The following is a 16,931-nucleotide window of genomic DNA, read 5'->3' on the forward strand; positions in this document are numbered from 1 at the left end:
CAGGACGCCCAGTAATGCCGCGCCACATAGCAGACCGATAGAACGCAGGCGGGAAAAGGCAAGGAAAAAAAGGAGAAACACACATAAACTTCGTAACTGATCAGGGTCAGAAATTCATCTGATTGAACATCCAGCTGAAGTCCCAGGATGATAGCCATGGACATCTGAGTCAGTGTCCGAGCCAGAGCCAGAATCAACCCAGAACAGAACCGAGACCAGGTCGAACACAAAACCCCATAAAACACCCGAGGCCCCATTCCCCCCCACATCTTATACCTCAAAGACTCAACTGATCAATACTCCCCACCCGCCCGCTCCCGCCAAGCCGCCCCCCACCCTTCGTAACCATCCCGAGGCGATAAAAGCGCTCTTCGCCAGCCGGTGTTCTCCCACCAATATACCACTTCTCCGGACCGATGGCATCGCGGAACCCGCCCGAGCCGCTGGAAGAGTCACTCCCGCGACGCTGGCGGTCTGGAGTGTCACGGTTGATCGGGATAGGTGTTGATGACGGTGGTGTAGAGGGGAGGGATGTCTGGTCGTGGTGGTAGTGATGTGAAGGGGCTGGACTTGGGCCTTGGACTGGACCGGCTGGTGTTGTAGTTGCTGAGGAAGAAGAGGACGTGTGGGTGTGGTGGTTATGGTGGTTGTGGTTGTGGTTGTGATTGTGGTGAGCTGTGGCGGAAGCAGATGATGGTACTGAGGAGCCTTGAGCGGAGTTTGCTGCTTTTGTTGCGATGGTGCGGGCGCTCTGGGAGATTTGGGCCGAGGAGAGGGTTGAGGTAGTGTTGCCGACTTGCTGGGTGGGTTTGTAGGTTGACTGGGCGCGGAAAGCGGCCAGGAAGTTGGCGAGGAATGGACGGTTGTTAGACATGTTGGGACAGATTCGCCTGTATAGATGATTTGACTATAGAATAGGAGTTTCAGTAGAATCAGTAGAAGAGAAGTTTGAGAGATCCCGTTAAGAGATCCCGATCCCTATAGGCGCTCCAATCACGGGCGTTGGATTATGGCCATGACGTTACGTAGGAAGTTTTCGGAGTCTTTTATATTTTCTCCATTTTCTCCATTTCTCCGCTACTCTATGTTGTACATTAAATAATACTAAATATACCTCTTACATATAAATGAGAAGTACCTTGTGATGTTCTTCCATACCCCAGATTCCCCAGTCAAAATGGATCCATAAGTCTATTTCTAGCTGCTTTTCTAGTAAATCCTAACACAAAAACACCTTAATTCACACCTCATTCCCAAAGCACACATATGTCCTGCCATGCCGACTTTACACGAGAAAAGAGGCCATGCGATGCAGAAAAGAAAGGGAAAGATAGAAGCACATGGTAAAAGAAAAATGGACTGCAATGAAAGAAACGTGGCAATTCGACAACAACCATCCCATGAAAGATAATATATATAAAAAAAGCTTTTCTTCTTTCTGATGTCGAACACTCGCGCAAAAGATGAACACATGCCCATGTCTATGTTGTGGACGCCGAACAAACCACCCACCATACCATCTGTCCCTCACGTCGGGGGTTCAAGATAAAATGTAACCAGACTCGCAAACCACTTGAGTAAGAATGCACACCCCACACCAGATGGGATTATAAGAAAAAGAGATAGATCGACAAACGATACTAAAACAAAACCGGAAACGGGGGACGCTAGGAGCACGTAACGCCGTCAAGCTGAAAGCCGGGAGCGAACGGATCAAAGGACTATCGTAGACGGATTTGCTGAGACATCGTGACCAGTGGATTTGCACCAGCAGAGAAGCTAGGAACGAAGGCCTAGAAACAATAGAAGAGAGGGTGGAGAGCAATAGTCCTACCCACAGCGTGAAGAAAAAAAGAAACCTGTGGTCTCTTGCTTCGTCGAGACGCTTTTTCAATCTCATGCCTCATAGTCATCATCTTGCTTTCCGATCGAATTCACCGTCTACTGTCTCGCGGGCTGCACAGTACCTGCATATTATTGTTAGAACAATCCCATGCTATAATGGGCGGGGTAGGAAAAAAAAGGGCAAGAACTAACCGTCTCCGCTCAGCGTAGTCGAAGCAAGGTACAGTCCGTTCATACCGCTCTCAGGACCGGTCGAGGCGGGGTAGAACTTGCGGTCGTGGTCGACGGGGGCGTGGATCGGCTCCTGGCCCGCGGCCATGGAGTGGGGGAAAACGGGGTTAATGTAACCGTCGGAAGAACCGTGCTGAAACATCGAATTCCAGTCAACACCCGGGTGATGTGAATGGGGACCGGGCATGACCGGTTTTTGGTCATGGTAGACCGGGGGCTTTACCTGTTCAAGGGGACGATCAACCGTCAGCTGCTGGCCATGGGCATCGACACCAGGCTGCATGAGATACGGATTCTGCTTGGGTCCAGCCATCCACGAGGCTCTCGCGTGCGCCTGGCCAGCGGAGAACGCGTCGTCACCGGGACCACGGTTCATGCCGTTGACAGACTGCATCGTGAAGCCTAGCGGCTGCTGCTCCGTGTAGCCAGGACGGCCTGTAGCCATTCCATTGCCATTCACGGCCCCATCGAATTGCGTACCCATAACGCCATTGGAGTGGGGGACGGGATTACTGACTTCATCCTGGAGCGGCTTGGGGGATTGGCCGCGGCAGCCGCAGCTGCTTGCTGTTGAGACCGCTTCAGATGGGCCTGGGGGTGGGACAAGTGAGTCGCACCGGTCGGATTACCCCGGCGGATTGAGCACTTTTGGAAGTGACGCTTCAAGATATCACTGCGGGAGAAAGTGTCCTTGCAAAGAACACACATGTAGGGGCGATCACCAGTGTCTGTACAAATCAGAGAAAAAAAATACGTCGGTTAGCAAATCTCAATCAACTTGGAATTTCAAACTTTTTCCTTCGAGCTGGCTTCGAAAACTCACGTCTCAACAGATGGCGCTTGAGGTGCTTGGCGTGGAGGTAAGTCTTGTTACAGTGCGGGCAGGGGAATTTGCCGTCCGCGTCCTTAGCAGGGATAGTGGTGCTCTTAGCTGTACCATTGACCCCGTTAGAAACCGGAGTCGCGCGGCCTGGGACACTGGGCAAAATGCCACGGCGGCCCTGAGAGCCGACAACCTGCGTCCGTGGTGGTTCCTTGGCGTAAGGGGAGCCGTTCGCGCCGTTCACATCAGGAGTCATACCCCAACCCTTACCATCGGAGTAACTAAAGGCACCGGAAGGAAGACCATTGAAATCCGGGCGACGGTCGCGCGGGGGTGCCGGAGCAATCGGCTGAGGGTAACTCTGAGCGGAGGATGCGGGCGGAAGGACACTCGGAGGTGGGGGGTACTGCTGATGCGCCTGTGTTTGAGGGTTAGGTAGATTCAACAGAGACGATGGCGGAAGGCTACCGACAGTCGTGTGCGGCATCATAGGGGCCTGGGAAGCCCCGTAGACATCGTGAGTTGACGGAGGGTACCGCGACAAATCCGGACGGTACGGCTGGCCCATGTAGTGGTGAGGCGCGGGCGACTGAGGGTGATGAGGCTGCAATGGAGGCAGAGTATGCGGCTGCGAAACCGGATACTGCGGCTGCATCGAGTATTGTGGCATGTGCATGCTCGAGATGGGAGTCGAAGACATGGGCGTGGAGCCTGGAGGCAGACTGGTGGATGGAGGACGGGAAGGGTGAGATCTGGGATCCATTGTGGACAGAGGAGAGATCGTGTAGGAAAGAAAGAAAGATGTTCACGGTAAGTCAATCATCAAACCCGCACTCTGGATGATTTTTTTTCTTCGAAGCAAAGGAAGCTCCTTGTTTGAAAATTTTCCTGCGAACAGAGAGGCAAACGGTCACAGGGTCTCACGGGATTCACGGGTTCACACGAGTTGACTCCACACGAATGCGAGAGAGAGGAAGAAAGAGATGCTTAATTGAAGAAGATTCCCCACGGTCACCCACCAGAAGGAAAAATGGGATGGTGATTTATCCGCACGTTGTCACCGTCGATGGTTCTGTATCCACCGAAGAAGCGGGCGTGCAAGTGGGTCTCTCGCAGCAAAAAAACAACTAGTCCGAGATCTGCTTCGCGTCAAGATAATGAGATCGAGGAATTGACTCAGAAATAGCCAATAGAAAGGAAATATTTCAAAGAATGAAACGAAGAAGATTGAAGTGCAGTGAATTGAGGATTGCGAATTGAGAATTTGGGGAAATTGGGGAGGAGGAGAAGAAGAAAATGGGGGATAAGTTTCTTGGTAAAGACGAAAAGGAAAATTCTAAGGAAGACCGGGTCGAATAAAAAAAAAAAAAAGATAGAAAAGACGAGAAAAGACGGAAAAAGACGATCGTTCCTCGGGGAGGCAAGAGGCGAGAGGAGAAAAAAAAAGAGATGAAAAAAAAAGACAGGTAATTACAGTATTTTCAGTTCAAAATTACCAAAAAAATTACATACGATGTCTTCCGAACTATGGCCGATAGCGGTAGTATAGACGTATTAGGATTGTTGGGATTTATTGGATTTATAGGTCTATTAAAGATTAATTCGACTTAGATTTTAGATTTACAAAGAAATATAAAGAATAACCAAAAAAAAAAAAAAAAACACAAGAAAAGGAGACCCTAAGTTTCAGAGACATAGACACAAAGTAGACACATCGTCAAATCTCAATTTCTGATCTTCCTACGCGTCCGGACATGATGACGCACTTGCAAGGTATATCCCACCTAGGCTCCCGTGGACGGATGATAATAAAGCCCCGAAACCATACGGAGTCGTCGAACAATATATGATGTCTTCCATATAGTTATATCATATGTAATCTGATTATTCACCGGGAATAGATTATGAACGTACCACATAAGGCTCACTGCCACATACGTTGTATATGTTGTACTGCAATCAGGGCCCAATCCTTGGGTGCCTCCGATCGCGGCGATTACCAGACTATTTATTGGGCACAAGTGACCATTCAAACAATCAATTATGTACACACGTAGGTATGCCGTTGTATATATGATGTTGGAGTAGATCTTATATTTGGAGATGGAGCCATCTCCCCGAGGGTGGATTATGGCTGACCCTGGCTCTTCTTTGTTTTTGGCTCCGCAGTGGCTGACAGCCCCGCAAGTGACATCTACTATAGTTATGTATTCTTCTAACTATGGACTGTTCTAAATACTCCGTATACATATCTGAATTACTATGTTGTGTAGTATAGATACAATACTGCACGATAGATAACATTTCAGCCAACGTAAGACTTCCACTCTGCACTGATCTCTTCAAGCACGTCATCCGGGGCCCGAGGGAAGATGAGCTCCATTGAGCTCGGCAGAAGACTCGCCATACATCGTTAACTCCCTCACCCTGTAGGCTGCATTTGGCTCCTGCATGCAGGCCAGATGTACATGGCAATGTCTTCAGAAGCGGGGCATGGGTTCACAGGCCTCTTTTTGGGGAAGACTGGGATTGTCCGACCGAAGGCTTCTGTAACGGCCATGCAGTGTTGCCCTACATCAGGAGTACTTTAGTGGATGCGCCGTAGCCGCTTTCTGTTCCGCAGTGGTTTCCGCACTTAGCTTCGTGGGTTGATTTGGAGTGAAACATGGAGCGAACTATGCCATAAAAGAAAATTAAGCGTATTGGACTACCAATGGAATAAGTCTAATTGTCTCACTAGGACACTAATACTATTGCTATCTAGGTGCTCAATATATGTACTCCGTAGGGAAATAGAGTAGTATTCCGTACGGAGTACTCCGTAGAGTGTTTCTCCTAAGTTCAGCCACACAGGAATGCTCGAGACAAAATTGGCATTCAGGGGGTTCCCCTTATTGGACGTGGCTACTTCCGTGCTCTGACATAGGCTGCAGTTCGCGTACTTTTGCAATGCGGACTCCTTTTATTATTCTATTATTAAGCCGAGATCTCGACCGAGTAACATGGCCTAAAGTTTCAGATCCTGCGCGCCATTCGAGTCCCGTGTGACTACGTGGTTTATCATATTGAATCCGAAATTGGACCTCAGGATATACTCTGATATTACTTTTTAGATAAACTCTAGGCAAACTATAAAGTACAAACATACGATTGTAAAATGTACGGAGTACTACTCCATACAACATACGTATATTTGCCGGAGATAATCTGTATTCCGGACCCAACATCCCTGCCCCTCCTTCTCCACCCCTTCGCAAGAGCTTCTCCCGCTTCGATTGTGGACCTGGAAGGCTTCGACCAGGGTTCTGCAGAAATACTGAGACCACCTGATCTCAACTTGCTATATTATATTGAAGATATTATGGCTCGTTTTATTTATTATTCTAAGATTCCGCCAAGGGGCGAGAATGAATCCAAGCTACGACGTAAAAGGAAGTTCGCTTGACCTTCCACTTTGTTTCACCTCGGTATGTGTACGTGTGTACACGGAATATCGTGGGCATTGCCAGCGTGTGCCTAATTTACTGGCATATGTTGGACTCTGTGCTTTTCTCTTCATGCTGCCTAAAAGGATTACAATTCCGGGAAGGGAAATTAGTTCTCGGTGGCTTGACAACTATTAAACGCGGTGTATTGAAGTGGCAGGTGGCTTTCTCTGCTTTTCAAAATAGTTACACTCGGCATCAATGCCGGGAGTTAACGGACTCCACTCCAGGTCACCGAAACGGTTCGCAAAGTACGGTGAGGCTTTCCGAGTCTTAAATTTTGAATCCGATCAGGGGTTATCAATTCATTTGTTACTAATTATTTCCTATTTTGATACTGAGACTTACTGGTTGTTCTTGTATTAGACTAGTCTGTACAAATGAGCCTAAGATTATCACTTGGCAGTGTTTTTTCCTTTCCATGAAGAGCTTGGCCGTATTCGAGTCCATATGTAACAAACCCACTGTATACCGACAGAAATGGGGCCGCCAGTAGGGCTAAAGTGCCCGGATGCTTAAGGTGTTGTTGGCATCATTATCAACCGGGATAGGAGAGAATAGCGCGCGCGAGATGTAGATCCCGCCCCAGTCCCCATCGCTGCCGAATATTATATCACGTGGTGGGATATACGTTCGTCGCGTATGCAAAAACCACACGAGCCATGATTTAACAGGAAAATATTGAACATAAAAAATGATGTGGTCGGCATGTTCGATACGCTCTATTCAACGCACATCCGATAGCGCTCTCCAACATCCGATACACACAAAAAGACCAGCTTGTTCTCGGCATAGGCCGGAAACACCGCTGAAGCCAAGTCCGGATCGCCGAGTTTCAGGACTTCATGCAGCCAATCAGGAACCACCACCCGCTTTAGCGGACGAGAGGATCGTGCCGCCACCGACCTCATAGGCTGCCGATGTCTGTAGTCGAAACCCGAATGGGAATAGCTGTTTCTTATTTTCTTTTTTTTTTTTCACAAGGTCCTCTTGGGGATCTGACTTGCATTATTTTATTTTATATTTTATGATCGGTTATAGGCGGGCGTATTGGGATATCGTATTTGGCAAAAGATTCAAGGTTTGATGTTGACTTTGAAATTGACTTTGGAGTGTCAATGTCAAAAAGAGTCCACGGGTGGTCACAGTCCCATTCTCCAATTCTCCATCTTTCTCCATTTTCCCATGTGCTCTGTGGATCGGAATCCATTCTGTACAACATGGGGTTTATAGGGCTCACATTGACAAGGTAGCTCAAGAACGAATTTGCCATTCTATATTCTTCAATGTTCTACATTGTAATTGCCTCACCCTCGCCTTGGAATCAACGTGTACCAGTGGCCTTCTCTCCTGGCCGCGTCATGGGTTTCGGATATAATTCGATATTAGGATGGCTACGCATATATGATTCGCCTCCTATTAATATCTGATACTGACCTCGCTACCAATTCTTGTCAAATAGTAACAGTAAGGGAAGTTCATATTCTGACCCTTGGATTCTTCGGTCCACAGACCATGGTCGGGCCGAACCATCTGTTTGCAGTGTAACATTCAGGAATGCTTGAACCATTCAATGTTTTTTTCGAATTTGCATAAATTAGAGCGCCTAAAATGCAGCCCATCGGACCGAAGCATTGGTAATAATAAAATCCCCTCAAATAATGTCACCCAAAAAAAAGGGAAAAAAAAAAAAAGGATCAGTTCGCAATGGGAAAAAGGCAAAACGGGGCCCGATATGGAAATTGTAACGTACAATACGGCGGTAGACTCGGCTCACCCCCGACCCAAGAACAGCCACTTGCGAATTCGCTCTGATGACCACTTTTAATTTTTCAAGGTCATCCATGGTTCAGACCGCTAGATCTGTCAAAGAACCAAAAAGAGAAACTCCAGACGGTCCACTCAAATCCAGGGACCTCAGAACGTCTATGGATTCCATGGGAATTTGAGTCCTTCAAACCTTGGGAAATCATTTGGATTCGTCATGACGTAGTGCCGATCTCCGGCTGTTCCTGGGCCCTTCTCTCTCAGCCCCTGACAGTGACGATCGGGACTGCGTGCAATCTGGACGGGAGCGTGGATAAGAGGGGCTGTACTCCGTACTCCGTACAACAAGGGTCTTCCTAACACGTTCTTTTTGTAACCTTTCGCATTCTTGTCCCGGTTCTTGTGGTTGGAGGCGCTTTAGGCTTCCTTTTTTTCTTTTTTCAATTAGATTTCTCCGAGGTTTGACCTTCGAGAAAATGATGTACCAGACTATATGCTCTCCAAGTTTAAATATGATAAGTACTGCTTACTATTGAAAACTATAGAAGTTTTTTTACGTGCGGAAAACTATCTCACGGAAAATGGCAAGGGTAGTATACAAGTGGGACTAGCAGATGGCTCCTCGTGTTGGGGGTGTGGGTTACCCCCCATCTGGAGTCAGATTAAGCATATCTCTGTTCCAACCCTTTTTGTTTGTTTTTCTCCGTTGCATCCATGTTCAGTGTCCACCACCGCCGGTGGGGTCTCAGGGGTGGTGGAGCTTACAGGATTCCAACTTCCCGGGGATCAAGGCACGTTGTACAAAGTACTTACCCGTGGGGTGGAGGTGATTGCTTGGTTTCCGTACTTTGGGGATTGAGTTGGGTTTTAAATAACAGGCTTGGTGTCTGCCTTGCTCTCAGGCTCTAGGCATTGGTTGGTTTGTTCGGTGCTCTCTTAGGAGGGCAAGTAGTATATATTCTCCCTTTGCGTGGAGGTACCATGTACAAAGTGCAAGAGACGATCAGCAATTTACATGTTTCTTCTGCAGTATATGTATCCTTTGCATAATAATCTCTTGCTTTTTTCTTTGAATACGAATGACCAAAATATTATTTACAATATACAGTGGAATATGGCGTGTCCTTGAGGTCTATATCCTCCTTGAATGACCTTAATGCATTTGTATATATATATATGCAAGAATGCCAATTATTCTGCCTCCTTTGATAGAACACGTAGATGTTAAAGAATCCGAAATCGTTTTCATCCCAGTAAAATGCCATACAGCTCTCATACAGTCAACCTTATTTCAGCCATATGGAACTGGTGGAGTAGTGGGTTTGCCCCATTTTCTCCGTCATATCACATAGCCTAAATCAGGCCAGGAGGGGCACTGGGTCAGTCACCATGTGATACTGTCAGATCGGTACATATTATGGAGCCATATCTATATTTTCTGACATGCAGGTGGCAAATGCTTACATTCTTGTCGGTGGGTTCATCTGGGGCCATCACTACTTTTTAAAGATAGAAGTCTCTGCATGGAGGTAGGGATATTTTCATCTTACATACGTTGGATTGAGCGTGTTAAGGCTCTTTGGCTGATACTATCCATCGACTCTTACCCTAGTAGAAGACTGAAGGTATCAAACTAAGACGCACAAAAGGAATACTTCAAGAGGTAGCTATAATGTGTTATATGATATTAAGTCACTTACTACGAACGTAAACATCAAATCCTAAATCGCAGACTAATACCGTGACTTCTCCACGAACTCGTGAGACCTAGATAGGATTATCTGCATCATCCGCCTTGGGCAAAGCAGTTTCATCGGGCTCTCGAAGCTCAGGCTCAATGCCCTCACTAACGACCGGCTCATGCTCAATCCCATGGATAGCATGCTCGACATTGACCACAGGACCTTTGAACCAGCGATGGGCATCAACAACCCACCAAATCGTAACCGCCAGCATCGGCGCACCCCAAACAAGGCAAGTCCAATTCATCAGATCAGGCGTCAGGTTTTTACCAGTAACACTAGGCAAACACAAGATCGGGACCATGAAAAACACAAACACAACACCAGCGCCACCGATATACGGGCTAAAGGGACCCAGATGCCAGGGGCCCCTGCGGAACCGATCACCAACAAAGAACACCCGAATAGTGATAGGAACGGCGAAAGCAAAGAACTGCGCAATGGCACCAATAGAGAACAAAGCGCCAATCGCCACGTCCCCAGCCAGAATAAGAAGACACATCAAGATGCCGAGGACGGCATTCAGCACAACCGCATTAACGGGCGTCTGCGTATACGGATGCACCTGCTTCCAGTAATTTGAGAACGGAAAGCAGTCGTCACGAGCATAGGCATATGTAACCCGCGACGCAGCAACCATACACCCCTGACCCATAGAAAACCCACAGACAATCGTCAAAGCCAAGATAGCCATAGCCGTCTTCTGCGGCATGACCTGCAGCAAATAGGACGCCCAGGGCTGTCCCAGATCGGAGTCAAGAACGGCCTCGATATCCAGCACCGTGTATGCAACAACCAGCTGTAGGAACCAGCCCATCAACCCACCCACCCCGGAGGTGAGCACGATTGCGCGCGGCGAAGCAATGTTCGCGTTCGAGCACTCCTCGCTCAAATGGAATGGCGAGTCGTAGCCGGACATTGTCCAGATCACGCCCACGAAGGTCATGAGTACGGCGACGCCGTCTGGGAAGTCGGTTAGGTTTGTTATCTCGCCCCAGACTTGTTTGGAGGGGGTGAATTTCGGGCTGTTTTTCGTGTTAGCAGGGATCATGACGAGGACTGCGATTAGCGCGATGAAGTTGAATGTTGAGCCCCATGAGTTGAACTGTGCTACTCGCTTCGTGGGCATGCTGCTGATTCCAGCGTGTAGGACCATTATGAGGGTCGTCAGCAGGAAGGTCTGCCATGTTGTCGGTACGTAGTCCGGGTTATAGATTGAGACTGCTGCGAGGATCATTGCGCTGAGCGAGTAGTCGACCGATGGAGCTGCAGTTATCTGTCCGATCCAGTTGGACCAGCCGGTGATCCAGGCGGCAAAGGGCCCGTAGCCTGGGGGTGCGAGGACTGCTGCGGCGTAGTATAGTCCACCGCTGTATAACACATTAGCCTTCTTCTCTAAACACCAACTCTCGGGTGTGACATCGGGCAGTGTATCATACCTAGTCGGCATTGCTGAACATAGCTCTGCCATCGACATTGCAATGCACTGGATAAATATCATAGCAATGATCCAGCCCCAGACCATACCCGCTGTTCCGGCATATCCCATTCCTTTAAACCAATCAATATCGGCTATACTCTATACCAAATCGTATGATCACGGATCTGTGAGTACTCACCATACCATAGGGTACTCGCAAACGACGGTAGCAACCCCAGAACAGCAAAGCTGACGCAGAAAGTCGTCCATAGCGAGAACTCACGCTTGAACTCTTGCTTGTAACCCAGCGCCGTGATCACTCTCTCATCATCATCCATATCATGGTCCGTATAGGGCACATCGCCATCCGGGAGAACGGAAGTGACTTGGGCATTTCTAGCCTCACGATGTCTTTTGGACATGTCCGAAACAGCAGTTTGGGTCTCCATGTTTGCGCCCATGGCCAAGATAAACAGGTGTGCCGCTACTAATGTAAGCGGTATATATATCAACGAAATGAAATGACAACCATGCAAGGGGTGAGCAAGAATGTCTTCGTCTTCAAGCAACAGCCAAGGGGAAACGAAGCAGAATAAAAGAGCCCCGGATTATGGTATATAAAGCAGGATGACAGGGGGTAGGTAGCCTGTTATCTATGCATAGCACGAGACAATTTGCCTTTTGCCCCGCGCATTGGCGAACTCAATAACCAAGTAGATATGTCTAAACGAGCAGGAATAGAGCCAGTCCGAATTGGGAGTAACAGACATTGGACCCGACACCATTGTGCAACGAAGACCGGTGGACAAGTGAGGGGGAAACGCCTCGTGGAAGCAGGGTCTCTCCGCAATGTGCTCCTTACAAAGAGGCGCGATAAGAGCAAATGACCATGGATGTTGATAAATTAAAAAGATATATTGAACTGCATGATAAACAGATATCTTATTCGAGCACGCGGATGGCCTTACCCCGCAATCTTGTGACTTGTAGGGAAGGGTAATATCACCGCTCATTTGATGCACAGGGATTCGATGATCGGTGCTATAAGCTTGGTAGATAGAGCTCTAGTCCCAGCAGGGAAACTCCAGGCGTTATCCTTCACGGGACTTCTGCGAGAGAGCGTTAGCGCGGTACTTGGAGCTGTGGTTATCATCGTGATAACAGAGATAAGGGCTTGACTCGGGCGTCCACGGGTGTCGTTCGTGTTGATTAGCTACATATGTATGTATCAGGCTTTCTGAAAATCGCCAGGACTTCTTTTGTCCTTTGAGGCTTGTTATCTAAGGATGGACTTGCCTCGTTGGGAAAAGAAGCTGTGGATTGAATGCTGGAGAACCTAGTTCGTTATATATAATGTCATTAAATCTAGTCCACGATGACAACGCTATCTAAGTGATACCCCTTGCTAGCTCGAAAACCAAACCATGGAATACTCGAACCTGCAAGGTATATAAGAGTCCCAGAGTCTCTAAGAGCTCTAGGCTGTTCAGCCCGACAATCTAAGGGAAGGTCGTATATCGATAGTGTAAAATCAAGCATACGGACCGTGAAATACATATTTACTTGGAAACAACTGTTTCTATGCGGTATTAAAAACAGAGAAGACTTTCATCGCTATTCTACACAGTACAGCCCCAGCCTGCCCACCCCAAAGTCCTGATTCATATCGATCAAAGGGGAGGCAGGTATATACCCTTGCGAATAATTTAGAAGGGCTAAAAGAAAGTCAGCATAGAAAACAAACCTCCAAATCCACTGTAATTGACTCACGTTGTCCTCAGGGGCGATGCTACGGTCGTAGTAGGTATCGAGGAAAGGAAGCTTGCGGAGGATGTCGTTGCGCACACGGGGAACCTCGCCGAAGAGGAAGAGGGCACCGGAGCCAACGGCGACACCGAAGCCAGCAGCGAGGGAACCACTGTTTAGAATGTCATTAGCCACTGCGTCTTGTCCAACCTAGGAGGGGGCAATGCGGGATGTACTCACAGCTGGACGGCTGTGGGAAGGGTCATACCGGCGGCGGTGCGGGGGATGTAGTACCTGAAGATTAGTGAGACGTTAGCTTGGTGTTCTTGTTGTTTGATTGATCTGCCCTCTTCGATATCCAGCTCTTTTGCCAAAATCCCCGCTCCCCCACAGATGCCAGACACCCGTCAAGCTCCGCTGCGCGAGAGGAAGTGGGCATCCAATCAACTAAGAAATTTTCGTTGGCGAGCACAATGTATGTTTCATTCGCTCCATCCGATATGCTTATCACCGACAAACATGTACTGTCCGGGATTCGAGGGAAAGGATATGGGGGAGTCTCACTTGGGCGCATAGGCGGAGGCCTGGGCCGCAGCGCGGCGAGCAGTAGGGGCGAACTATGGGATATGTGTTAGCATTGATGCGACATCGTCTATCTCGTTTCATTCCGGAGCTCGGAAGCCGGTTGTGATACTCATGGCCCGACTGTCCTCTACCCGGAGTGCGCGGCCGAGTAGGTAAGAAACCTCGGAAGATAGTACAAGGTCCTCTAATCTTCTGGGTATAGAATTACTTACCATCTTGAATGACACCGAAGTGATTTGGTGGGACAATTGCTAGGAGACAGGAGCTGGCACTTGGTGGTCGACGAAAACCGGGAGTGCCCGAGTTGGCACGTGACCCCAAAGCCAGTGGCCAATCAGAGGAGGTGTAATTGTTTTCGTTCAATTTTCGAAGTATGAGATCAAGTCAACGATTATTTGGGAGAGTAACCTATTCAATTTTCGCTAAACTAAAGCATCACAGCTGGAAAATCGCGTCGAAGAAAAGCCTAAAATAGATGGCAAAAGAAGGGGCAAATGAGGTAACCATAATTACTACTTGTCGACCAGAGAAACTAAGCGATATCAATACGTTTATTGACTTGAAATTAGGATGCTTTTTTGCGGCTCCGGAGAAGCTGATACGCCTAGACTCCAAAAGTTCATGTGATGGCTGAAAAGAAATGGAATAAGAAGATATGTGCTTCAAAAAACCCCTTGGTCTGACATGCAAGAAATTCAACTGGGACAGAAATGATCGAAGAGACGCACAAAAGGAAAGCAGCATCACCCAGATACAGTGGAAACAAAGAGATTATAAGAACCACGTAGCCAAACACCCTAACTGTACATTTGTCTCATTAGTCGACTTTGTCGGTCGAGCCTCCATTGAGGAAACCCTCCTTGCCGTCCAGGTGGAAGAAGCCACCGTTGTTGTTGGTGTTGCCAATGATGCCGCCGCGCGCAGCACCACGTCTAAGGCGTCCACGCCCGAAAATGGTGGCCACAGCAACAACGGCACCCAAGATAATGAAGAAGAGAATAGGGTGACTGCCGATGAGAGACCGAGTGAAGAATAAGATAGTCTCAAAGGTGCCGATGGTAGATTTGGGTGACAACTTCGAAGGGGAAGCGACGACGAGAGGAATGGTCTCGAGAATGGAGGTCCGCGAGGCCATAATAGGAGCTCCACTTGAAGCAGTATCCCAGTAGCGGCGGTTCTATAGGAGGTCAGTTATAGGGCTCGAGCAATCTCGTGGGGGAAGACTTACATCTTGATCATTGATAATAACGCGGTCACTGTTCTCCACGTCGATGCCGTAAGTTGTTCGCAGCCAGCGCTCCCAGAAGTCGCCATCGACCCAGGCGAATGCGACTTGCTTCTTGTCGTCCTCGCGGATCGTAATACGCATGTTCTTCGCAGCCCGCAGTGCACGCTGATCATTACGGTCATCGGCTTCTTCGATACGCAGTTGCTTGGAATCACGAAGTTCAGCCCGCTCAAGGCGGAACAATTGAACCTGCTTGTCCATCCATTCAAGGGCGGCTTCCTTCAGCTCGCGCTTAGATTGCTTGAAGTCATCGCTACGGCGCCGGCTGAGGAGTCCCAGAACGACGAACTTTCCATTCATGATTTCTTGCGCATTGGATGCGGTGAGCTCAGGTACGATGGGCAGCCACACAGTTTGCATCCACGAGAGAATCTGACGGAAATCTCTCATGTCCTTAGGAGCAAGGGCATTGTAATAGTTGGGACGTCCGTCACGGACGACCAGAAGACGCGGCCAGGTAGAGATCTTGAACCGCTCGGAAAGAGCAGCACTGTCGGACTTGACAATGCGAGCGTGTCCCACAAGACTGAGGGTGAGGCGGTTCATAGCCTCAAAATCTTCAGACGTAGTCGCGTGGTCGTAGAGATACAAGAACAAAACCTCTTCGGTTTCTTCCAACCGCTTAAAAGTAGTCGCGTCAACATCCTGAATGCTCGAGCCCACACCGACGGCTTTGTTGGTGTACGCGATCAGATCTCCCAAGCCACGAAGACCGGTATATTCAACTCTTTCGCCGCCACGGAAGAAGTAGATCGTTGGGTAGGCATTCACGCGAGCATCCTCACACAGTCGCTTCTCAAGATCGCAGTTCACTTCGCCAACATTGAGGGTATCCTTCATTTCCTTGGCCATCGAGTTCCAATTCGGGGCCAGAGCCTGGCAATGATGGCACCAAGGGACGTAAAACTTAATGATCCAGGGATCATGTGTAGTCGTTACGAGACTTTGGAAGCTTTCAGCAGTGAGTGGGATGGAAACACCCTGGGGATTAGCAGGCCGTCCTTGGAGCTTGGCCTTGACAGATTCTGGGCTAACGCCTTCCAATTCTGCGGTCTCGATGCTCTGCTTCTCGACAGCTGTTTTCGCGCCAGGCTTCACCACTTCAGGTTTGGCAGTCATTTCCATGCTCTTAGCGCCGGCCTTTGGGATTTGGACGCCTTGCGAAGGTCGGGACCCAGGCTTGATCGTCTCGAGCTTGGCTTCAATCATAGCGGCAATCTCTGACATCGTCTTGGCACCAACAGGGCGTCCGTCCTGAACGCCCATATCGTAGAATGCCCACGCGGGGAAGAATTCGACGTTCAACTTCGTGCAGAAATCGCCGAAGGCCAGGCAGTTTATCGACCCGAAATGGAGATTATAGTAGCCGGTAAACGAGTCCAGAGAGGCGAGCTCCCCGGGCTTCAGTCCGGAGAGGAATAAGGGATTTGAGGTCTACCACTAATCAGATCCAAGCCTCAAATGTTCAGAACAATGGAATATACTCACGTAGTAGTACTCGTACAGGGTCTGGTACATTGGAGCGGCCGTGCGGCAATGCGGACAGGTGGGGGAATAATGTTTAATCATCCTAGAAGAGTTAGAGCCCTGAGCGGTTTATTGGTTGCTGCAGAAGGGGTTCTCACCAGTAACCATCTTTGGTCACTTCCTCGAAATTCTCGGGGGTCAGCTGCGTCAACGGGGGCACTTTAATATCATTGAATGTTGTGGGGGTGTCGGAATCCACTCCGCGACCTCCCCTCTTGACAAGTGCATCTCCAGATTCTTGGTCGGAGGAAGCATCTGAAGGCGTGCCCAAAGCAGGCGCTACCAACAGTGAGAGGAGGGACCACCCCAGCCAAGACGGTTTCATTTTGGCGGAAGGAAAGGCGAATAACCGGGTAGTAGTTTAAAAGAGAGTATATGTAGTTTCAAGATGTCGCAGTTGAGCAAAACGAAGGACTCTGGTCGAGGCAGGGAAGATAATCGCGAAGTGTTACAGGTGGCACATTGGACGGGG

The 16,931-nt window shown here is 48.8% G+C and overlaps 5 protein-coding genes across 5 annotated transcripts; all 5 read right to left on the bottom strand.

The window, feature by feature from the left end:
* Nucleotides 1-277: 277 nt before the first annotated feature.
* N7489_010071 (uncharacterized protein) lies at nt 278-874 on the bottom strand (the record flags this gene model as incomplete). Its single annotated transcript, XM_056715820.1, has 1 exon — nt 278-874. One exon carries the CDS (start codon nt 872-874, stop codon nt 278-280), a length of 597 nt encoding a protein of 198 aa, XP_056563442.1.
* A 1,067-nt stretch (nt 875-1,941) lies between these two features.
* On the bottom strand, nt 1,942-3,662 carry N7489_010072 (C2H2-type zinc finger protein; the record flags this gene model as incomplete). The annotated part of the gene is made up of 6 exons (XM_056715821.1): nt 1,942-1,967; nt 2,038-2,209; nt 2,300-2,667; nt 2,736-2,804; nt 2,900-3,317; nt 3,372-3,662. The coding sequence occupies 6 exons, from the start codon at nt 3,660-3,662 to the stop codon at nt 1,942-1,944; spliced, it is 1,344 nt and encodes a 447-aa protein (XP_056563443.1).
* A 6,256-nt stretch (nt 3,663-9,918) lies between these two features.
* Nucleotides 9,919-11,774, bottom strand: N7489_010073 (amino acid permease; the record flags this gene model as incomplete). Its single annotated transcript, XM_056715822.1, has 2 exons — nt 9,919-11,465; nt 11,513-11,774. The coding sequence occupies 2 exons, from the start codon at nt 11,772-11,774 to the stop codon at nt 9,919-9,921; spliced, it is 1,809 nt and encodes a 602-aa protein (XP_056563444.1).
* A 1,245-nt stretch (nt 11,775-13,019) lies between these two features.
* N7489_010074 (cytochrome b-c1 complex subunit 10) lies at nt 13,020-13,859 on the bottom strand (the record flags this gene model as incomplete). Its single annotated transcript, XM_056715823.1, has 5 exons — nt 13,020-13,028; nt 13,084-13,231; nt 13,300-13,353; nt 13,624-13,676; nt 13,857-13,859. The coding sequence occupies 5 exons, from the start codon at nt 13,857-13,859 to the stop codon at nt 13,020-13,022; spliced, it is 267 nt and encodes an 88-aa protein (XP_056563445.1).
* A 602-nt stretch (nt 13,860-14,461) lies between these two features.
* On the bottom strand, nt 14,462-16,784 carry N7489_010075 (putative disulfide isomerase; the record flags this gene model as incomplete). Its single annotated transcript, XM_056715824.1, has 4 exons — nt 14,462-14,821; nt 14,873-16,366; nt 16,421-16,502; nt 16,558-16,784. The coding sequence occupies 4 exons, from the start codon at nt 16,782-16,784 to the stop codon at nt 14,462-14,464; spliced, it is 2,163 nt and encodes a 720-aa protein (XP_056563446.1).
* Nucleotides 16,785-16,931: the final 147 nt, after the last annotated feature.

Source organism: Penicillium chrysogenum (genome assembly GCF_028827035.1).
Source record: "Penicillium chrysogenum strain IBT 35668 chromosome Unknown utg000005l_segment0_segment0, whole genome shotgun sequence".
Taxonomy (NCBI): Eukaryota; Fungi; Ascomycota; class Eurotiomycetes; order Eurotiales; family Aspergillaceae; genus Penicillium; species Penicillium chrysogenum.